The 25,506-nt window shown below is 37.2% G+C and overlaps 1 protein-coding gene across 1 annotated transcript in view; it reads left to right on the forward strand.

Moving 5' to 3' along the window:
• TRPC5 (transient receptor potential cation channel subfamily C member 5) overlaps nt 1-25,506 on the forward strand; it is a 346,676-nt gene that overhangs the window by 206,061 nt on the left and 115,109 nt on the right. The window contains exon 3 of the mRNA XM_045817615.1: nt 13,382-13,903. Within this exon, the coding sequence (XP_045673571.1) occupies nt 13,382-13,903 (522 nt within the window). The remainder of the gene's footprint in view (nt 1-13,381; nt 13,904-25,506) is intronic.

Raw genomic sequence — 25,506 nt, forward strand, 5'->3', positions numbered from 1 at the left:
AACTTACACCTTATACAGAAATAAATCCAAGGTGGATAAAAGACTTAAATATAAACCGTGACACCATTAAAGTCCTAGAGGAGAATGTAGGTAGGAAAATCACAGATATTTCATGCAGAAACTTTTTTACTGACATGTCCCCTAGAGCAAGGGACATAAAGGAAAGAATAAACAAATGGGACCTCATCAAAATAAAAAACTTCTGCACAGCTAAAGAAAACAGTATCAAAATAAAAAGAGAACCAACTGTATGGGAAAACATATTTGCCAATGATACCACAGACAAGGGTTTAATCTCAAAAATATATAAAAAACTTATAAGACTCCACTTTAAGAAGACAAGCAACCCAATTAAAAAATGGGCAAAGGACTTGAACAGACACTTCTACAAGGAGGACATACAGAAAATCCAAAGACACATGAAACAATGTTCAATATTGCTAGCTATCAGAGAGATGCAAATTAAAACCACAATGAGATACCACTTCACACCAGTCAGAATGGCCATCATAAACAAAGCAACAAACAAGTGTTGGAGAGGTTGTGGAGAAAAGGGGACCCTAGTGTGCTGTTGGTTCGACTGCAGACTGGTACAACCACTATGGAAAGCAGTATGGAACTTCCTCAGAAAACTAAAAATGGATCTGCGTTTTAACCCAGCAATTCCACTGCTGGGACTATATCCTAAGAACACTAAAACACCAATACAAAAGAACCTTTGCACCCCGATGTTCATAGCAGCACAATTTACAATAGCTAGGTGCTGGAAGCAACCTAGATTCCCATCAGTAAATGAATGATTCAAAAAACAATGGTACATTTACACAATAGAATTCTATACAGCAGAAAGAAAGTAGGAGTTTCTAACCTTTGCAACAGCTTGGTTGGAGCTGGAAAGCATTATGGTAAGCTAAATAAGTCAGGTGGTGAAAGACAAATGCCATATGATCTCACCTTTAACAGGAACCTAAACAACAAAACAAAGAAACAAGCAAAGTATAACCAAAGACACTGAAATAGAGGACAGGCTGACAGTGACCAGAGGGGAGAGAAGAAAGAATTTCAGGTGAGAATGGGAAGGGCTTACAGGAACAAATTTAAAGGACACATGAGCAATTACTAGGGGGAGGGTGGTAATGGGAGGGAAGTGGGGAGGGTTTGGTAGGTGGGCTGGATTGGGAGTAAAAGGGAGAAAACTGTACCTAAACAATGATTAGAATAAAAAAAAAGAAAAAAAAGAAAGCATAAACAGATAGGAAGTTGTAAGTTCAATCTATGGTTCTCCCCAGAATGCAGAGTACTTAAGAGGCCTCTCTCAACAAAGAGCCCCTAGACTCCAGTTTTGAATTTAGGCTCAGTTAACCACAGGAAGTCTAGTTCAATAGATAAATTTTTTCTTGGGGTTTATAGATGAATAATAGTCTTTTCTCATTTGCCTCATGTTTTCCTAAAGTATCCATAAATCATGAAGTTTCTGTTTCAGTGATAATCAAGGGCCCTAACTGTGGTATTGCCATAAGATGCATGTGCCCTGACTCCCCTTCAGTGTGGCTGAAAATAATAAAATAATAGCACTATGCCATGGAAAGGTGATCTCCATAATGACCTGCCCAGTTCCCTGTCACTACAATCCTTCAGTACAGCCACTGCCAGATGAAGATACTTCATTCCCATGGGGTGACTCTTCTAGTGCATACTCTTGGACTAATCCAGTTTCTGGTCATGGGGACTTCTAGAACTAGAAGCCAGCAACTCAGCAGTTCAGCATCCAGTCAGCAAGCCACTGTCTCCTCTGAATCTTGTATTTTGGTAGCTATACTTGAGCCCTTGCCTTGTTGACATGTAACCAGGTTCTGCTTTACATTCCACTTTAGTGGTTTTAAACTGCAGGCAGTTTTTGTTCCCCAGGAAGATGTTTAGCAATGTCTAGACATGCTTTTGGCCATTACACTTGGGTAAGAGATTCCACTAACCAGGGAGTAGAAGCCAAGAAAGCTGCTAAACGTCCTACAGAGAACATGACAGCCCTTCTCCCAACAAAAAGTTATCTGAGACAAAATGTCAAAAGTACAGTGGTTAATATGCTTTGAATTAATTCCAGTAATTGAGTTCCTATACTATGTCCTTCTCAGTATCCCTATTCATGTTGCCAGACCTCTATAATACCAACCACGTGCCTCATAGACCTCTGCATGTATTCACATTCTCTAGATACGGTGTTCCATCTAGGTATTGAGAAATCTCTGTTTTATCTCCTACTAGTACATCTGGGCTGCTTCTGATGTCAGCTGCCCATCATTCCACTTGATCACCTTGAGGCCATATCACATGCTTGTTAACAACCCAAGGTCTAGATCCAAACTGCTTGGATTTAAGTCCTGGGTCCTCCACTTGGTAGTTGTGTAATCTTAGACAAGTTACTTTACCTTTCTGAGCCTCAGTTTTCTTATGTATAAAATACAAATAGTGGCAGTTCCTACATCGTAAGTGAAATAAAACATACCAAGTGTTTAGGAAACACATTTTACACAGGTTTCAGCACATTTTTAAATATAGAAGGCCCTCAAAAAATGTCCTTTTGTTCAATGTTGTTCTGTTATAATGTTAATGAGAAATGTGGCTAGTGGTTATCGTGATGCACAGAGTTTTCAAACTTAATGTTCCACCAAAAGTAAAATTCCAATAAACTCTCCTGAGAAAAGTTTATCCTAATCCCCCTCCTTCCAGACATTAAAAGGTATTGTCCTAGTGAGCTCTTGTACTGACAGGGCTGTGTTGCAACAATCAGGTGGATTACAACAGAATAAAAGCCTTAGGCTGCATGACTAATTCTATCTAGTTCTGCCTCTCTCTGTTTCAGTCAGCTCGCTGCAAAACAAGCCTCATATTCTACAGCAGTGGTTTCCATCTGGGGCAATTTTGCCCTTGGGGGACAACTAGCAATTTCTGGAGATATTTTTGGTTGTGAAAACTGGGGGAATAGGAAAGCTGATATTGGCAGTTAGTGGATAGATACAGGAGTCCTACAATGTACAAGACAGTCCCTCACAACAAAGAATTATGTGACCCTGAATGTTTTATTTTGTCTTTGTTTTTATATATTTTTTAAATTGTTGTTCAGGTTGTCTGCCTTTTCCCCCCACCACTTCCCCCAACCCCAACCATCCCCACTTCCCCCACTGATTCCACCCCTCCTTGGTTTTGTCCATGTGTCTTTTATACTTGTTCCTGAAAACCCTTCCTCCTTCACCCCCATTATCCCCTCCCACCTCCCTTCTGGTCACTGTCAGTTGGTTTTTAATTTCAATGTCTCTGATTATAGTTTGCTTGCTTGTTTGTTTGGTTGATTAGGTTCCACTTAAAAAGGGGACCATATGGTATTTTATCTTTTACCGCCTGACTTATTTCACTTAGCATAATGCTCTCCAGTTCCATCTATGCTGTCGCAAAGCGTAGGAGCTCTTTCTTTCTTTCTGCTGTGTGGTATTCCATCATGTAAATGTACCATAGTTTTTTGATCCACTCATTTGCTGATGGACACTTAGGTTGCTCCCAGCACTTGGCTATTGTAAATTGTTCTTCTATGAACATTGGGGTGCACGGGTTCTTTTGGATTGGTGTTTCAGGGTTTTTATGATATAATCCCAGAAGTGGAATTACCAGTCTGACCCTGAGTGTTGAGAAACTCTGCCCTGGAGGGAATTCTTAAACAATCTTAGACAGGGAAGCATATATTCTGCTCTTAAAAACCTCCAAAGATAAGGGGTCTTCTAACCTTCCTGAAAAATTCAGTGTAATGTTTACACTACTCCAAGTTTACTCCCTTCAGATTACCTAGAAGGAAACTGCTTCTTTCCATATTAGGGGAAGAGTTTCAAAAAACAATTCTTAGATGTGGAAAAATTAAAAGAAGAGAAATCTTTAAGATGATGAAGGCTATAGAGAAGGAGAATTGGGTCTAATTCACCAATTGCTAAGATATCAGAAGGAAGAGAGTCTTTGAGCCTGCCAAAGTTTTATGATGAATGACAAATTATGATTTCCTCAGTGTGCAATAAAATGGCTGACTTTATTAACCCCCAAAGGTGATACCATGTAAAAAGATAAATGTATTCTCAAGGGGATTGGATTTAGATATTAAAGCTGTAAACATACCATTTACAGCTTCTAAAACTGTAAGGGATTATTTAGAGAAGCAAGCAATATTAGGTCCATGTTTCTTTGACATTGATAGCATGGCAAGAATTCCTACTCTCCCTGGACACCTCCTCCTTTCCCTCACAGACAGAGGTCTGGGTTGCAAGGCCCGTGGGCCTGAGTCAGTCATTGGACTAGATCGTACTTCTCCTAAATTTCTCCATGTTGCAATTTAGGTACATTTTCGCATGTGTTTTCTTCAATGGAAAAGTTGAAAGCTATTATGTTCACTCCAGAATACCAAACTGGGTATTTCAGATCATAAACCCATTTTTACCTAACTCTGAGCATGGGGGCTCTCTAAACTATCCTATCTAACAGCCCCCAACTTTTCATTATACTTTGTTCCCCAAATGCTTCTCTGTAACAGCAGTCAGCAGGGCCAGGTATGCACAATTCAACTCTTCAGATGTTTTACCAATACCTGGAGATTTGGAAAATAGAAGATAGTTGATGATCTCATAATATTTCATTTGCTGAAAAGGTAAAAGATAACCTTGTAAAAAGAAATTAACTCCCTCTCCAACCCCAGCGACTATGGCCACATTTAAAGTAGTTATTAAGTTGTATTCTACCTTTGAATAATAGTGCCAGCTGTCAGGCTTGCCTAAAATATGAATAACTGACACAAGCAGGAATGTGGGACTCAATAATTGCGTGAAAAATGTGACACAATCTCCTTTTCCAAGCCTTTTCCTCCAGTCATGTAACCTTTAATCCAATGTCTGCAAATGTACTGCACAACTTTAAAACAAAACATCATTTGGCATGTGTATAGAGCATAGAATGAAAATCATGACCAGCAAAGGGTGTACTCTTGACAATTTCACATGAATTTTGCTTCTAGATTTCTGGTCTGGTTTGCTTTATATGTTTTAAAAAGGTTTCTTACCTACCACAAAGCAGCTTAAAGGCTATTTTCTTCATTCAGGTTTATCCTACACTGCTTTTGAGAGTAATAGTGAGAATTACCCATTAAACTTTTCCTTTACACTCTGAGAATTAACTGAGCTTAATTTTTATCGCTGAAGCTCTTCTAGGTGAACACTGGAACTTCAATAATACCTACCAATTTTTCATGTATGGCAATAAACATACTTTTCAATTGTATGGCTATGAACAACTTCAAACAAAATAGGGGGTCTTGGCTCCTGTTTTTGCATGAAAGACCCTCTTTTTTTACACTCTAATTTTTGTTTTGCTGGCAACTGTGCTTCTATCAAGATCAATGTCCACCACAAAAAATTAGAAAGTTATAAATGGTTATATGTATCGAATCCTACCATATAATTGATATCAATCTGGTTATCCTGGCCCTCACATGGTCCTATACCCTGGTTGATCACCAAGGTTTCTGCATCTGAATTCTGAGTCCTGTCCACAAAACTTTATATGCTATATTAACTCACATCAGTCACATGATAAGCAGTGATATGGAGAACTAGTTCATCTTGGCAGCATCCTCTTTCCAGTAAAGCAATATACAAAATAAATTTAATTAAAAAAAAGTACATGGTGACTTATAAAAATGAACCAACAATGGCTTCCATAAAGAGATATTTGTATCAAGCACCACAATAGGGCTACCTGCAAAGCAAACTACACTCACATTGGCAGGTCAGTGCTCTACTCCTCTGTGCAGCACTAGACATAATGACCAGAACTTCACTTCTGACATTTTTTCCACATCCACAATAACCCACACCTTCTGATTTACTGATTTTTTTTTTACTTATTGCATCATTTTTACAATTTTCTAAGAAATGCCATATCTTCACTGCCTAGAGGATGGCTTCACAGAGGGCTGGCTTCCTGAAGACCATGCACAGTGTATCCCTGTCCTGCCTTGGCTTCCTCTACATCTTCCTTTGTTTCTAATATCCATCCTAAAGCTCACCCTAGGGAGTTCATGGCCCTTATCATTCGTTGTAACCCATATTTTGCAAAGGAAAACTTATAGAATGGTTCATTTAACCCTTTGTGACCATCTATATGTGAGAAAAATGCCTTTCTGGGCTTCCTTGACTAAAACCATGAAGTTATAAACTCTCACAACCTATGGTGTTAGCCATGTATTATTTTCACACAGACTTAACTCCTGTCTCTTGAAAAATTAAAAGCCCCTACCCGATAAGAAATCAAGATTGGTCCTGTAGGCTTCCAAATCTTGAGTAATACTATGTCATGTTTATCTGGGTTTCAGGTAGAATATTAGCTGATGAGTTTAATTATTACTCGATGATACCTGCAATATATAACTATGATATGTATGCACATTCAATGTTATGATTGTATATTTGTTTATTGATATAATTAATCAAATTGTTGGTCTTATACTAGTTGGGAGAGAAGCAGCATACTGGTTAACAGTACAGTCTTTGGAGCCAAACTGCCTGGGTTCAAGTTCTGGCCACTCTACATCCTAGATATGTGACCTTGGAAAAGACACTTAGCTTCTCTATGAATGAGTTCACTCAGGTGTAAGGTGGGGATAATTATTATGTTTATATTGTAGAACCAAGATGAGAATTAAATGAGATACCCTAGTATGGTGCCTGGCATATGGAAAGTTCATAACTAGTAGCCATTAATGTTATTTTTATCTTTGTTACAAAGGGTAATGTTGACAATTGTTATATACATTATTGATTTTTACATATTAATATTGAATCTTTAAAAAACACCAGTTGTGTTTTGTGACATTATCCTCAGATAAGTTTTGTCCATTTTAGTCTTCCAATCTTTGAAACCAGCTCAGGTGATCCACCAAATCTTAATTCAGATGGTTCTGTTTTTACCAGAGTCTGGGAAACATTATTTCTCATCTGATGGCAATGGCTGTTCCAAAGTAAGCTTCTGTTATCACCACTACTAGCTAACCAATCTATAGGTAAGGCAGAGTGGCAGCTAGTAATGTGATGTGATTAGATGCAGGTGTTCTTCATTTCTCAGTACTACAGAAAAATGAAATTTTCTTATTAACAGTTCCTTAAACTGATAAAAAGACTGAGTATTCATTTTATCTGGAAGGTTAAGGTGGGAAGGAGGAGGCCCAGGATGTGGAAAAAAATGATATTTCAACTTCACTAAATCCAGGAATAAAATGGGAGATTTATTTCAAACATGATAATGCTAGGCCAGTTGTGTGAGGAAGTACCAATTAGACAGGTTAGCCTATGATCAGATGGCATTGCTTGAATGAATGAGATAGCTCCTGATAAGAGTCTGCCCATTAATTACAAATGGGAGGTTTAATTTCAGAAGCCTGTGATAAACTCCAGCAAGGATGCCTGCCTAAGGCTTTTAACAATAGGGTTCAGAAAAATTCCAATTAGCAGATTATGTCCAGTGATGAAGTTAATGTAAATGAATGTATCATTTGGGTCTTTGAGAACAATAACCTAGTAAAAGCTCTAGTCAGTCCTGAAAGTGGGCAAAGTGGAACATTATCTATTCCTCTGTTGTGTCCTCTGGCAATGGAATTTATCCAAAAATATGAAGAACTGACTTGAGCTCTCTCTGTTCACTGTACTGAAAATGTTTTATATGATGAGCTCTGACCCCAGTGACTCTGTCCTGTGCTCATTAATACAGAATGATCGTAGAATATAATGGTAGCTTTTTAATAGGAAGGCCTAGGGCTGATGCAGGAGCAAACTCATTAAGGTCTGAATGCAAAACCCCAGGGTGACACAGGCAATGTATTTTTTAGTGGTCAGGCCCAGCCCACATCATTGCAAAATTGAAAGTTCAATCAAGTAGGTTCATGCACCAGGATTCCTTATAAGTATAGTTGTAGATAATATGACCCAAATTTAATTTCTTGGTGTGTTGATTTGCTTCCCGTTCTCCACCACCTACCACACTTTTTTCCTTTTAAAAAACATGACATTAAATGGGAAGCCCAAGGTCACTCAGTATAATTCTGGAGTTCAAAGAGAAAGCAAAACTTGATAAGAAAAGAATAAAATTGAATTTTCCACCTGACTTCATTCTAAACCCAAATGATTGTTAAAGGATCATTTTTTAAAAGGTTAAGTCATGATCTTCATGCAAATTCAACTGAACCATGTCAAAAATTTTGTTTCACATCAGAAGCAGAAATCAAGAAAAAAAATCCCATTTGATATAGCAACAAGAAAAATAAAATACCTCAGAATAAACCTCGCCATGGAGGTAAAAGACCTATACTCAGAAAACTACACAACAATGAAGAAAGAAATCAAAGAAGACACAAACAAATGTAAACATATATTGTGTTCATGGATCGGAGGAATTAACATCATCAAAATGTCCATACTACCCAAAGCAATTACAGATTCAATGCAATACCTATTAAAGTACCAATGGCATATTTCACAGACATAGAACAAACACTTCAAAAATTTATATGGAACCATCAGTGACACGAATAGCTGCTGCAATTTTGAGGAAGAAGAGCAAAGCAGGAGGGATCACAATATCTGATACCAAACTGTATTACAAGGCCACTGTAATCAAAACAGACTGATACTGGCATAAAAACTGTCACATGGAGCAGTGGAACAGAACAGAGAGCCCAGATATAAACACAAGTCTCTATGGTCAATTAATATTCAACAACAGGGCAGCAACATAAAATGGAGTAAAAATAGCCTCTTCAACAAATGGTGTTGGGATATCTGGACAGATACTTGCAAAATAAATGAAACTTGAGCACCAACTTACACCATACACAAAAATAAATTCAAGGTGCATAAAAGATTTAAATATAAGCCATGACACCATTAAAGTCCTAGAGGAGAACGTAGGTAGGAAAATCTCAGATATTTCATGAAGAAACTTTTTTACTGACGTGTCCCCTAGAGCAAGGTACATAAAGAAAAAAATAAACAAATGGGATTTCCTCAAATTAAAAAGCTTCTGCACAGCTAAAGAAAACAGTATTTAAATAAGAAGAGAACCAACTGTATGGGAAAACATATTTGCCCATACCTCAGACAAGGGTTTAATCTCCAAAATGTATAAAGAACTCACATGACTGACTCTAGGAAGACAAGCAACCCAATTAAAAAATGGGCAAAGGACTTGAACAAACACTTCTCCAAGGAGGACACAGAGGATCCAGAGACACATGAAAAGATGCTCAATATTGCTAGCTATCAGAGAGGTGCAAAGTAAAGCCACAATGAGATACCACTTTACACCAGTCAGAATGGCCATCATAAACAAAGCAACAAACAACAAGAGTTGGAGAGGTTGCGGAGAAAAGGGAACCCTAGTGCACTGCTGATGGGATTTCAGACTGGTACAACCACTACGGAAAACAGTATGGAATTTTCTCAGAAAACTGAAAATGGATCTGCTTTTGCCCCAGCAATTCCACTGCTAGGATTATATCCTGAGAACCCTGAAACACCAGTACAAAAGAACCTATGCACCCCAGTGTTCATAGCAGCACAATTTACAATAACCAAGTGCTGGAAGCAACCTAGGTGCCCATCAGTAAATGAATGGATCAAAAAACTATGGTATATTTACACAATGAAATACTATGCAGCAGAAAGAAAGAAGGAGCTCCTACCCTTTGCTACAGCATGGATAGAACTGGAAAGCATTATGCTAAGTGAAATAAGCCAGGTGGTGAGTGACAAATACCATGCAATCTCACCTTTAACAGGAACCTAAACAACAAAACAAACAAACAAAATATAACCAAAGACACTGAAATAGAGAACAGGCTGACAGTGACCAGAGGGGATAGGGGAGGGACTTTCAGGGGAAAAGGGGAAGGGTTTGCAAGAACAAGTATAAAGGACACATGGACAATAACAAGGGGGGTGGAAATGGGAGGGAGGTGGGGAGGACTGGGGCCTGGGCTGGGCTGGGGGTAAAAGGCACAAAACTGTACTTGAACAACAATTAAAATTAAAACAAATAAAATAATTTTTTGTTTCATTAGTGAGGGAATCAGGAGGCCAGAGGTTTGCAACTTATGACCTAAAAGTCAAATCCAGCCTGTCTCCTCTTTTGTAAATAAAATGTTATGGAGTACAGCCATACCCATTCCTTTACATATTGCCTATGGCTGTTTTTCCACTACAATGGCAGAGTTATGTTTTCCAGAGAGCATAACACATTTACTATCATAACTTTTACCAAAAAAAAAAAAAGTTTGCTGTACCCATATAGGCCATCAGGCATGCTGAAAAAAATTTACAAATAGATGTAAAGAAATTTACAAATAGAAGACAATGGTTGAATTCTGCCATACAAGAAATATGTGCATTATAATTTACAGTTATAAAATAACTCAAAGATAATCAAAGGCACAGATAATCCAGAAACTGTACTAATTCTGGGATATTAAGCCCATTGCATAAACAGAAATTCAGACTAGGGATCTAAGGAGAAATCTTCCTTTACAAACTACGACTGAGGGAGGCAAGAAGCTGGGATTCAGAAACTAACAGAACAAGGATAGTACCATAATGCAAATTCCCACTGATTGGAATTTGAAATGGAGGAGGCTGAGGTGGACCACTTGAGTACTTCCTGCTTCGAGCTTTGATTCCTCTGGAAACTGGGACAGTGCTGCGTCCTTGGGGAAGATCAATAGGCCCAAATATGGGGAAGCTGGGGCAGGTAGAGGCTGATCTCATACATACTTTGGGTTTCAACCATTGTAGGCTGAAGACTCTCACCTACATTTTCAGCCCTGAACTTTCCTTCAAAAGTCATGCAAGATTTATACAATGTCTTGCAACTGTCCAATAGGTACATCAAACTCAACGTGTTCAAAATTGAACTTTTAAAAAACCTTATCTCAATTGGTGGCATCACAATCAATCAGATATGCAATCCAGAAAGCTGATTTACTTCACCTTCCAGTATTACCTCACACATTCAATGAATGTCTTAAACCTGTTTTTTTTTAATTTTGAAAATATTTTTTTTGTTTTAATTGTTATTCAAGTACAGGTTTCTGCCTTTTACTCCCATCCCAGCCCATGCCCCCACCAGCCCTCACCACCTCCCTCCTGTTTCCACCCCCCTAGTTTTTGTCCATGTGTCCTTTATACTTGTTTCTGTAAACCCTTCCCCTTTTCCCCTGAAATTCTCTCCCCTCTCCCTTCTGGTCACTGTCAGCCTGTTCTCTATTTCAGTTTCTTCGGTTATATTTTGATTCTTTGTTTGTTTGTTTTCCTGTCTATCTCTAGAATCACTGTTTAAGATCTCACCATCTCTTCACCTAGATAAGTGATACATTTTAACTAGCCCTATCTTTCTGAAACTCATCTGATGGTGTACTGGAGCTGGCTTACACAAGCTGGTGAGAAGTGACCATGTACATCTCTTCCCAACTCTGTGTTCCATGTTGTCATATTGGTAACTTGAAATTGGCCATAGTGGCAATATTTATCCCAAAGAAATTGGCTAACACTATAAATCAAGATTTCTGTGGAAAGTTGCTTATTAAACATTAGCAACACAATTACCACTGCCAATTCACCACACTTTAGCCAAACTGATCTTTGTAAAATACTTGTTGAACTATAATCCTGTCCTGATTAAAACTCTTCAGCGGCTCCCTATGGACAAAAGAGACCATTAAGTTCCTTAACATGGCAAACAAAGCCTTTTATTATCTAGCTCCTGCCTAAATGTCCAGCTCCCTCTCCTACCCCTTATTAGTTCCACAACTTACATACTTCTGATTTCTCTTGAAAAATTGCAACACTAGGCCCTTGTTTGTCCTTATAATAAGAAGCTGAAGAGCAGATGCCTCACTTGAGAAGGTATGTGCTCTACAGTTCACCACTTCCTACCATTTATTAGTATGAATTGTACATGTGCACCAAAACCTAGTCTTAATTTCTGTTATCTATTAACTATTGGTTCTTGATGTCAACCATATCATAATGTCCTGATTATTATCAGAATCATCTGATCCTCACTGTGGAATCTCTGTTTACCATGGCTGTCATCACAGTCCATGGTACCTGCATAGTCTAGAAAGGGAATAGCAGCAGGACAGAGAGAGGCAGAAGAATAGAGTAAAAGAAGAGTAGAAATCTATAGTCTTTGGGTCAGAATCTCCATTTTGAAGCAATAGAATTGTGAAAATGACAGGCAGGAAGTGTCTTAAGTTTTATGACTTCAAGGTATTCCCTACTGAACCTGTCTATTAACACTCTTTAAAGTCTTGGAGTGTTTACCTTCTCAGCTAGACATGGGAAGGAAAGACCCAAGGAAACTAGCTCACATTGACTTGAATTGTAGGAGCCATTTTTATAAACAAGAGTCAATGTCTTAATTTGAGATTTGGAAACTTCATTCTTTTTTGCTGAGTGTCTGCTGTGTGTCCAGTTGTGTGCTAGATGCTATGGGGGAAACAACAGCAGACTAAGACAGCTTTGTCTTCAAAGAGCTCACAACCTTATTGGAGAGGCAAAAAAGGTACATATGAAATAATAAGATAACAATATATGTAAGTTTGATCAAAGTGAAGTCTTGGCTGTAACCTAGTGCCACAACATCTGGGTGATCAGTATGAAGTGGGGAAATCAAGTTAAGACAGGGAGCTATTGAAGAAGCCAGGACTTATAATAACCCTTTGTTGGTAGAGAAATGGGGTAGACAATTCCACACAGGAATCCCACAAGGATATACACACAGAGCAATGAATGAGTTAGGTGTGGCAATCTGTGAATGATAAGACTGATTGAAGGAAAAAAGGCAGTCTGGGTAGGAAGACATGGCTGATGATCACAGACCAGCTTTTTGCTTTTTTTAAAGATGTCATTTCTGGTGTTGCATACCCAGAAAGCTAAATGGAGGGTGAAAGGCTCCTTGTCCAATATTAAGTCAAAGACAACAGAATCAGATGGTTCCAAAGAAACTACTTAAAGCTGTGTAATTTTGGTATGTTTTTAAACTCTGTGTGCCTCAGCTTCTTCATTTGAGGGGAATATTTACTTCACAAAGTTATTGTGCAAATTAAATGAGTAAATACATATAAAGCACTTGAGCAGTGCTTGGCATACAATAAACATTCCACAAAAAGCTATTATGGTAAGGAGGAGAATTGGCAAAGGCATGGTTACTCCAGTTTCCAAATTACTGACATTTGATGGACCCTGTGCTCCCCCTTTCTCCAAGCCTTAATCCTGCCCTCTTAGGCTTTTTGTTTTGCTTTACCTAGGTCCCCACTCTGATGATGGACACCCAGTTCTCTGAGTTCACACCAGACATCACTCCCATTATGCTGGCTGCCCACACCAACAACTATGAAATCATCAAATTACTTGTCCAAAAACAAGTCACTATTCCACGGCCTCACCAGATCCGCTGCAACTGTGTGGAGTGTGTGTCCAGTTCAGAGGTAGACAGCCTGCGTCACTCTCGCTCCCGGCTGAACATCTATAAAGCTCTGGCAAGCCCCTCACTCATTGCCTTATCAAGTGAGGACCCCATCCTAACTGCTTTCCGCCTGGGCTGGGAGCTCAAGGAGCTCAGCAAGGTAGAGAATGAGTTTAAGGCTGAGTATGAGGAGCTCTCCCAACAGTGCAAACTCTTTGCCAAAGACCTGCTGGACCAAGCTCAGAGCTCCCGGGAACTGGAAATCATCCTCAACCATCGAGATGACCATAGTGAAGAACTTGACCCTCAGAAGTACCATGACTTGGCCAAGCTCAAGGTAGCAATCAAATATCACCAGAAAGAGGTAAGCTGAGTCCTTCTTTCCTGTCAAGGAAGCTTAAGCCCTCCAGTACAGAGCAGCAGAGCAGAGTCAACATTTTTCTAGCACTTAGCCCTTTAAGAAACAAATGGTTAGATAGGCCTCAAAAACATACCCACTTATCCAACACACATACAGCCTCTGCATATTTTCTGGTGGCCAGATAAGTAAGGAAAAATACTGATCACCTAGTTCTTTGATGGGAAAGCACTCATTAATTCAACAAATGCTTATTTAGCATTGTTCTAGGTGTTTGGAATGCAGAAACTAGACACCTTGTCCTAATGGAGCTTACAAGTTCATGGTAGACATTAAGTAAATAATAACACTAGTGAATATATAATTACAAAGTATCCTTAAGTGTTCTGAAAGAGAACTTCTATTAGAACACATAACAAAGACCCTGCCCTATATACTGGGACATGGTGGGTAGTGATTACGGATGGTTTACTGTCCGGATGGTCGTACTTGTTGATAGAACTAAGTCCTTGGAAGCTCCTCAGCAAGAAGGCTGAGGCATACATTTGAAAGATAGAGTCATACTCAGGGTGTAGTGTTATAGAAGGTTAGAGTAATATCTGCTATGGTATGACCTCCAAACTGTTAGGATTTACCTCTTTGAGGGAACTTAGTTCAAGCAGAATGCAGAATGAGAGGCTTGTTTCCCACTTTGGCTACATTTACTCTAGCCAGTGTTGTTCTATGCCATTGACTCAAACAATTTTAGGGAGACTCCTAGCAAGCCCAGAAGCTTAATTTAAGTCTTTAAGTAGGCAGATGGTACAGTAGAAAGAGAATGAACTTTAGACCCAAGGCAACTGAAGGTGGAATTCCAACTCACCAGCTATATGACCTGAAGAAAGTCACTCAAATTTTCAGGACATTAGTTTTTTATTTTTTTTATTATAAAATGGAGGTGATAATAGTTCCTCCACTTCATAGGTCTATTATAGAAAATAACTGAGAATGTGCTAGTGTGGCACAGGAAGTACTTTAATGTCCATTTTCATGTCTCTTCCAATGCTACCAGGAGCCAGATTTAAACAGGTTGAACCAAGAGTTGCTTGCCATCTGAAGGGCAACTGGCAGTGCCACTCTTCATGGGTCCAACCAAGCCCTGAGACAAATTGCATTGTGTGTTTACCTAGTCCATTTATCTAAAACAAGAAAAAAATTATATGCCTTTGAAATTAGGCAAAAATGAGCACCAGGGAAAACCTTGGAGGAGGTGCAACATGACAAAAAAGCAACATGAAGATTGAAAGGACTGTACTGGGGCAGATAGTAAATGGATAGGCCCACCAAAGTCTCCTTATCCTGTTGTGTGTTTTTTTGCCACTAATTGCTTTGTTATTTCACTAAGTCTGAAGATATTTAAGCTCACTTTTCTCTTCTGAAAATGGGGATAATAACACTTACCCTCCTGAATAAATATAAAGTTTACATAAGATAAAACATATTTCTGCAGAGTACAATATTCAGCATACATTAGGCATTCAATAAATATTAGCTGCTATTATTATTCATTTCATTTTCATTATTACACATGGGACCCATGGTAATAGATATAGTAATTACCCATCCTCTCCCTTACACCTCTCTCCCTCCCCCATCACCCTATTCTTGATATATAGTATCGGTTGTTTAGAGTAGTCTGCTGTAAAGGCTAATGGACTTTTCTTCACTTTGATATATATGTACATTTCCATTAATTATGTATATTATACTTTCAGTGTATTTTTAACTTTACATATTTTATAATTCTGTGAGGAAGAAAAAAACAGGTATTTTTAGAACATGAATTGTTTCCAGGTGACAAAATGGTTAATGGGAATACAACTGTAAAAAAAAACAGATATTGAGAATATAACTCAAGTTCACATTCCTTACCTCACTAAATAGTAGATAAACTTCATAATTTTAGGTCCCCATCCCCCTGAAGATTGACAGGGCATTTATTTTCAAACAATTTCACTGCAATTTCATTAATTTTGTATTAATAGATCATTTCCCAGCTACTTCATCACTTGACCCTTTCTGCTCATATAAGCTTCATTTGCCAATTTTAGTTACTTCTTCATTTGAAAAACATTGTGATGACTTCCTTATTCACATGGGGATTGGTTTGGCTTATGACCATGGGTTCACCCTTGGATTCTTCTACATTCACTGCCCTCCAACCTTCATTTTTTAGTCCTTTACTTTCCTAAAGCCTTGTTTTCTATGTCCCTTATTTCATAAATTATTGTTATTACAGATTATTTCTATGCTACTATATGTTCATAAAATTTATTTCTCAGCTACCATTATACCAACTTAAATGTGACAAGGAGTTGCAGCATGTTGTTTTTTGCTCACTTAATTATGTACTAGAGATTCCAAAATTGTTTTCAGGGTCCATTTGCTATGTACATTCAAGTGGGAAAGGTCATTTGTTTTATTGTAGTAAAATATAATAATATGGAATTTATCATTTTAACCATTTTGAAGTTCAGAGTTCAATGGCATTAAGTACATTCGTGTTGTTGGGCAACCATCACCACTAGGAGTCATTTTTTGAAGATGCATAAGTATTGGTGTGTCTACTTTTCTTCAAACTGTGAGCCCATACAATCACAATTTCATAGTTTACAGACATTATTTTTAATCCATAATACTGGCAAAGTAGCACCTTTTAACTACTCAAAATTATTGATATTCAGCAGTAATACAAAAGTAATCCAAAAGCACTGTATTTATGCAAAATCAACAATTTTAGGCCTGGTGGTATTCACTCATCATCGTGAATCAAATCAATGAGAACTCTGCAATTTAATACACCAAACTGGTTTAGTCAGAGCACATCAAACTCCAATTCTAGGCTTGCAGCAATTACAGCAAATATACTGAGTAACTCTCAACTCCAATGTCAATAATTTCATGAAAAAGAATAGACTCTCACATAAACTAAAAAATGGTCCAAAGTTTAACCCAAAGGCCAGAGACATCAGATTTCAATATTTATATATTTACCTCCAAATTTTCGAAGATAAATTACCTTAACAATGGCTATAGATCAATTTTAGTTTAGTTTCTCTTCAAACCAGGCCACAATGATTAGCAGGGCAAGCTTGAAAATTCAGATGTATTCTAAGGTTTGTTTGCACTCCAAAGACACTGCTTTCAGAATGTTAAAACTTGATTTATACTCATCAATATCTGTAAATCTCTTGTGAACTGTGAACTGTGACTTCCTTTCCACTAAAGAACTCCATAATGATTGCCAATCTCTGAAATACAGTTATTTTTAAAATCCGTGGTTCCAATGAGTCTCAAATGAGTATACAATTAACTCTTAAACAACGTAGAGGTTAGGGGCATTGACCCCACACACAGTTGAAAATCTATAACTTTTCATTCCCCCAAAACTTAACTACTAATAAACTAATACTAACCAGAAGCCTTTCTGATAACATAAATTTCTATTAACATATATTTTGTATGTTATATGTATTGTATACTGCATTATTATAATAAAGTAAGTTAGAGAAAAGAAACTTCTACAGTGATCCCTCACCTACCACAGGAGTTATGTTCCAGAGATCCCCACGACAGGTGAAAATCCGCGAAGTAGCGGCGTTATATTTATTTTATTATGTATATACATTTTAAGGCTTTACAAACCCTTCCCACACTCCTATAAACTTTTCCCACCCTCTTATTAACCTTTTCCACACTCTTTTAAACACTTTCATATGCTCTTAAACACTTTCTACACTCTTAAACCTACATAATTTTAACAACATATAAAATTCTATATGGGTACTCACCAGTGAAGTATACTACAACTTGAATGATGAAGATCATGAATTATGTAGTTTTGCAGTACTGTGGCGATGAAGGTGATGACGACGAGATGAATATACTGCACAGCCAAGAAGACCATTACAGCTCTTCTGAAGGCACTACTTCATCAGGCGCTTCATCAGGTGGTGCAGTAACTTCACCCTGGGCCATAACTTCTGTTTCCGCTAAAGGCATAGGCGTCACTGATCTCTTCATCCGAGTGATGAACATAGTTATGGGGAGTTGCTGGCACTGCCTTTTATCTGCAGAGGCAGCTTCTCCATGGAGAGAAATGCTCTTGAGTCCAAAGCATATCTAAAATTTGTCAGACCAGTCCTTGCCGGCACTGAATGGGGTTGGTCTGGTGGGAGAAGCACTCGACGGTCCTGCTTCTGCATCGTTGTCCTCATCTTCATCCTCATCACCGTCATGAACATCTGTGCTTTCCACAAAACTAACATAAAGTTTCTTGGCCTTTGTCCGGATGGTGTTGGTATCCAGCAAGATATTCTTCTTACAGTCATTTATCCACAGAGCCAATGCAGACTCCATCCTCACAATGGCCTTATTGCGGGAAGTGACCACCCTCTTTGTGGTCTTGTTAAAAGTCATTGTTGCCATAGACCTAATATTCTTCTCATCTTTCTTTATGTAGTGAACAGTAGATTCATTGATCCCATAATGGTGGCCTACAGCCACGTAGCTTTTGCCTTCCTTTAACATGTTGAGAAGTTCCACCTTTTCTTTGATGGTAAGCATATTTCTCTGGCACTTGGGTTCACTGCCAGAAGCCTTATAAGGCACAGAACATTTGGGTGGCACTGTAGGGCTTGAAATAAATTCAAACTTTTACGAAAACTTCACAAAAGCACAACACCGCAGAACAACACTACACGCAGTGATCAGATGCCAATGTGAAGTGGACAAGGAGCGATGCTGAACATATGGGCACAGTGTGGGAGAGCAAACATACCGATGCTACGGTCACTGAGCCAATCAGCACCCAGGATACAGAACACAATGCTGTGGTTGGTCGCCTTCCATTCCATCAGCCAATAGTGTGCTGTGTACAATCTCATGTTGGCAAACTCGCACAAGTAGTAGTGGCGTACTGCATTTCCATTGTGTACAGTATGTATTCATCCACTGATGAAATACATAATGTATTTTATTTCGATTTAATATTCTTTTAATATGTTTGAATTAACATTTTTATATTTTATACTGTTTTAAATTTTTTAGGCAAAAATAATTAAAATAATAAATATTATATAAATACCTATATACTGCAAAATCCCATGATATAGCGAAAATGACATGATACAGAATTAGATATATATATTTTTAAAAAACCCGCGATGCAGTGAAGCTGCAATAAGTGAACCGTGATATAGTGAGGGATGACTGTATTTAAAAATCATAAAGAGGAAAAAATAGGTTTGCAGTATTGTTGAAAAAAATCCAGGCCCTGGCCAGGTAGCTCAGTTGCTTAAGAGCGGTATCCCAATACACCAAGATTGCAGTTCGATCCCCAGTCAGGGCACATACAAGAAGCAACAATGAAGGCACAAATTAGTGGAACAACAAACCAACATTTCTCTCTCTACAATCAATCAATAAAATTAAATTAAATTAAAAAAAACCCTTTCATTAAAAAAAGAAAAATCCACAGATAACTGGACTTAGAAAGTTCAAACCTGTTGTTCAAGAGTCAACTATAGTCTCTAATCACTCTCTATTCAATCCACATGTCTAGTTTAAGACTGAATACTCTCACCTTGAACAAATTAGCATCATCCTTTTTGGGGGGTTGTTTTTGTAATTTCAAGTTTAGTGTGTTTGGATAAGAAACACAATCTTGTGAGCTACTGGGGTTCTAATAATTTAAGTGCTTGCCAGCACCTCATTCTCAAAAGTCCTTCATCTGAGGAAGCAGACTAAGTCTGTTTAATAAATACCCACAATCTAGTCTTTTAGAAAGTGAAGCATTCAAACAATGCTTAAGGCCACAAGCATAAAAAGAGTTGCAATCTCGATAATTTATTTTATCATATTACGCAATACACTTGAGCACCAATTTTCACAGTACAAACTCTCCTTATATGGGATGTGATATAACTAGGCAAACTAACCTTTTCATTGGATGCAAATAAATAAATGAAAACTAACTTTATCCTTCTATTATATATAGGACAAATGAATTCAGCTCTTCTGTTAGATAGAATTCCTCAGTTTTCTTGGAGGAATATAGTTTAAGTGTGCTTACTCATAGAAGAAAAATAATTCACATCTTAAGTGAGTTACACCCCAGGTCTGATGGAACACATTTAGTTTGAGAGTTGCATGTGTGGAGTACATAAACAAGTTGGAGACATCTCTTTAACAGCAAGCTTTTCCAAATGGCATTCAGGTCCTAAGGAAGGCTGGAAAAGAATTATCTTCTAGGACCAGAATTATTGAAAGGAGGAACAATTCTAAATAAGAATGGGACAATTTAACTAAAAGAGAAAAAATTGTTTTCACACCTGATTCCATGCCTAATTCCAGTTGGTCCATGAGGTTCTATCTTGAAGGACAGGTTGGTTACTTTCTTAGTGTCTATACTCAAAACAGGAAAGAGCAGATGTACCATTTCTCAACTCTCTTGTGTCATTCCTGCTGACTCCTTGTTTAACCTTCTTTTAAAGCATTCTGTAATTTCAACCAGGAAGAAATATCCAATACAAAAAGAAACTTTTTCAACAAGTGGAGGTATTGTAAGAGAAGAGCACCAGAGACTCCTGCACTAGGGAAGAGTACCCAAAGATTAGCCTGCCCACATCTAAAAGTGTCAAAACAAACAGCATGCCTCTTTGTCACTTAAACCTTGAGCTGAAAAGCTGTATTCCACAAAAACAAGCAAACAAGAAAATCCAGACAATATTTTCTCTGTAAAATGAGCAGCAATACAACCTATTTTCCAAAACTGGAAGTTAGGGAATTGCCAACATTAAAAATTTAGAAAATACAGTTTCAAGAAAGGCCAGTACTTAAGAATAAAACTATTAAAATGATCAATATTGCTAGAATTTGTTTTAATCTAGAAGCATGTGTGTTTATGCATTTTCAACAACAGATTTTGTTAATGACATCTTTGGTTAAACAAATCTGAAGTACTAAAGTTGTATTTTCTAAATGTGGCTCCCTAGTCCACTTTACATAAATACTTGTGTTAATCTAAAAAGTACCTCTTGAGATCCTTTGAGCATTTCACTAGGGTCTTTAAGATGAAATTGTGACAAGGGGTAAAGTTCAGTGGTTTTCCTTACCTTGCCGAAATACATTTCCATTCTTCCAGGGCATAAGTGGAGATCACCTTCAAAGACTTTATTACACTGAAGAGATCTGACATGTGACACCAATATATAGCTGTATCTGTCAATACAAATAACTCCCAAATAACTTCAAGAGCTATGAGTTATTCTTAAGATTTTTGTTTGTTTGGTTGGTTGGTTGGTTGGTGAACTAAGCATATTATATTCAGAAGTAAACAAGTTTTAAATGTGGACTAAAGGGATCAGGTCCTTGAAAAAGTATTAAGTATACCCAAGAGGAAAAGAGTAAACACCTCTGGTCTGCTAAGATAAGGTTATCAATACAACAACACAATAGTCAGCTTTGATATAAAAATAATTGTAAAAATCTAATTGGATAATAACGAGTTAATGTTTGGAGTTACATAACCCTCAGAAACAAAATCTTAACCTTAAATGAAACGTAATTCATTATTTCCTGAAAGACTTTTTATTGTTGTTTTTCCTCACTGCTATTCCTACTAGAACTCACATGGACTCCAAAAAAGAATTTAATTTGGTTAGAAAAATAACAAGCTCGGAAGAATGAAACAAAAACTGAGTCTAAACTATAACTTTGACATGGAGTAAATTAAGAAAGTGATAATCTCTAATAAAACTATTGGATAATCTTTACATATCACAGAGACTTGCAGGTATCATCATATAGACATTTTTCAGATATTTCTAAAAAGCCATTATTTCACATATTCTGTCCCATTGGTATGATATATCATGCCAAAGCCATTGAAAAGTGTATCATTTTTTTGCTCCTTATTACCATCGAAAGTAGACAGAAAAATTACTTTAACTCTTGTTTTACAAATAATAAAAGACTATATTTCAGAGATTTGTCCAGGATTATGTGTCAAAGCCAGAAGTAGAACTTCAGACTCCTGGTTCAGTATTCTCTGAGTATATTCCACCTTCTGTTGCTTGTTTAGTAGCCTCTAAACTTACCACCAAGTAATTAAAATGACCACAAGTTCTTTGATTTTCAAATGGAAGTTTATTAGATAAAATCTGTTAAAACATACAACAATAAAATTGTATGATTAAACTAATAAGGATTATATTCAATTATATTCTATTAACTAGCAGTAATCATCACACATAAGAATGAAGCTGTGTAATCACACACATGAGGAAGATTTATGCTTCCTAATTCTTTGCCATCTACCAGCTTATCTCCCTTGGTTTCACACCTTTAAGTTTGTCTCAGAATGATGAGCCTATCTCAAGAAGATCCAGAATTGAAGGAAACTTGCCTTGGGTTAGTGAACACACAATACAATATACAGATGATATATTATAGAATTGTACACCTGAAACCTATGTGATTTTATTAATAAATGTCACCCCAATAAGTTCAATAAAAATTTCAATAAAATTCCAGGAAAGAGCTAATTCGGATCTCTTTGGCTGACCATTAGATAAAAGATCAGCCACTCTGTTCATTCTCCTGGAGAAGATTGGCAGGATTCTAATCAAAGGCATCCAATCAGAAGACTTCCAAGTTAGTTAATATATCTCCATCTAATCATGCTTCTAAGTGCATGATTTGTATCAATTGCCACCCAGTTATTTCTATCAGAATCAACAACTTAGGGTTGGCTAATTTGTATATTATAAAAACAAGGCTAGATTCATAAACCTGCTTAGGAACTAACTCCATGGTTTTCCACCATGAACAGCTGCATAACTGTTGGCAACTTATTACATTTCTTCTCTCTCCTTAAAATATGTTCCCACTAGCTCTACTTCTGAAGTATTTTCTTATTTCTTACACCTATTTCTTATTACTAATGATTCTGTTTCTAACTGTTCCAAAGAACAAGTACAACTATCATTCCTTGGAGTAGGGTTACATCTTAACAGTTGTTAAAAACATAAGCACATAATCAAAGCAAACATTGCAATATATTTCATCTATTCTTGAGGTGCCATTATAGTACAATCTTTCCAGGTGGCCCACCTAGCCAAGCAGCTAGACAACTCCACATATTACGAGGCTGTAGCATTTTCCTGCTTTGATACTGGACCACATTGACCATTTGTTGTTTTATGGGCTAGTTCAAGTTTTATCTTGTTTCAAGGTCTGGAATAATCGCACAGATTCCTCTTGGTTTATTTGATGACTTGCTTGAGTTAGCTTGGTTGCTTGTGTTCCCTCATTAATACTAACAATTTTAACAAGCTCACACTAATCTGTTATAGAATTGTATAAAGCCCATATTCCAGAATTCTAGTAGGCTTAATAGATACATTTCAGTATCTATATTTGAGAAGCACCAGATTTGTCCATTTACAGTTCAATTGCTCATCAAATATAATTTGTAGCAGACTTATATGTGCTGTCATTGTATATGTTTCCTGACCTTGTCCAAATATTTATGCTTTGAGTTTTATTTTGACACAAATTTATAGGACAATTTCCCAAAGTCCAAAATCCCACTGCAGAGTTTATATCTTCCCTTGCTGTTTCCAAACATTTAATTACAACATAGAGGGTATTATGCTAAATGAAATAAGTCAGACAAAGACAAATACCACATGATTTTACTTATACATGGAATCTTTAAAATATGAGTAAAGAAAACAAAACAAAGACTCATAGAAACAGAGAACAAACTGATGGTTGCTAGAGGAGATAGCAGAGGGATGGAAAAAAAAGGTGAAGGGGATTTAAGAGTTACAGACTTCCAGTTAACAAGTAAATAATCCATGTAGATGTGGTAGTATACAGCATAGGAATCTAGTCAATGATATTATAATAACTTAGCATGGTGACAGATGGTTACTAGACTTAGTGTGGTGATTATATCATAGGATATGTAATATATATAAACTTTAGTATATAAATATTGAATCAGTATTCTCTACACTTGAAATTAGTACACTATTGTATGCCAATATCTGTATGCAGACCTTGATATTAGATGCAGCATCTGTCATGTTGTTTAGCTCTAATGTTATCTGAATTAAATGTCTTTCAATCCCTTTGACTACAGTATGCTTTAGCACTCTATATGAATTTGTATAGTCAGGTTTCTATCAGTATGGATTGACTTCTACATGTCATTTCACAATTTTCATATACCACTTTGTCTAATGGTACACTTTAATGTGCACCTAGTCATTGCCCATGTCATGGGATACAAAGGCCATTCTCTAGAAAGGATGACCATAGTGTCTATAGGCTTGTCTGAAGGGTAGGTATTATTCCATATGGAAGTAAGGATATTGTATGGCATGGAATTAGTATTATCAGTGAATTTCCCACACATTTATTTGGCCCCTCTCTGTTTTGATATAGGAGGTCCTCTAACTATTGCATTTTCCCCTTCTGGTATCTGTAGAATTATTGTGGCTAAATACCAGTCCAGACTTTGTTTAAATTCATGTTGTTTCCATCTCTCAATAGTTAAAATTTCTATGTCAAGGCTGCAACAAGTTCACTATCACAAGTCTACAAGCTATTGTTTATAAGTTTAACTATACCCAAGAAGGTACACTTTATCCACTACTACTTGTGGACCACAATATCTAAGTCTATACCCTAAGTATTTTACTTTTCTTTAGTGAATAATCCTTGCAGGGTTTTATCTAGCCCTTCTAGTACTAGTACTTCTCTCTTGTTATTTGATGTAATTTGCCACTTCCATTTAGGGAACAATATTGCAGAGTGGATACAATATGCATCAACATTTAAGGAAATAGTCCTGCATTGCAACCTCTTGGCCTCAGCTTTTTCAAAGTCTTCTCACTTGCAGAAGTTATCTGAAAACCTTTCTGCAGTTTTATTATCTGGTAGATGTTGCTTTTTCAGAATCATTTCTACTAGTCTGCTATAGAATCCACTGGTTGACACACTTTACTAAAGGCCTAGTATGGAGGCTTTTTAGAGTAAGAAGTTATATCTTCTTAAGTGAAAGTATTCCATAGTTTTTTGATTCACTCATTTAGTGATGGGCACTTAGTTTGCTTCCAGCACTTGGCTACTGTAAATTGTGCTGCTATGAACATTGGGGTGCATAGGTTCTTTTGGATTGGTGTTTCAGAACTCTTAGGGTAACTGGAACATAATCAACAAAAGAAAAGAGCAATCAAAATATAACCAGAGTCATTGAAATTAAGAACAATCTAACAATAGCCACAGGGGAATGGGGAGGGGACATTGGGGAGAAAGGTTTTCAGGAACTACTATAAAGGACACAGGACAAAACCAAGGGGGAGGGTGGAAGCAAGGGAGGGAGATGAGTTTGGAGGGGGTGGGAGGGAGGGATGGGGTGAAAATACAGACAACTGTAATTGAACAATAATAAAATAATTTAAATAATAAAAAATAAAGAAAAAGTGTTCCAATTTGTCCTGTTAATTTGAATATATTCACTATGATGCCATCTTGGGGATTATTCCTCTTTCAACTTC

The sequence above is a fragment of the Phyllostomus hastatus genome, unplaced genomic scaffold (assembly GCF_019186645.2).
Source record: "Phyllostomus hastatus isolate PE091 unplaced genomic scaffold, TTU_PhHast_1.1 phas_scaffold_28, whole genome shotgun sequence".
NCBI lineage: Eukaryota > Metazoa > Chordata > Mammalia > Chiroptera > Phyllostomidae > Phyllostomus > Phyllostomus hastatus.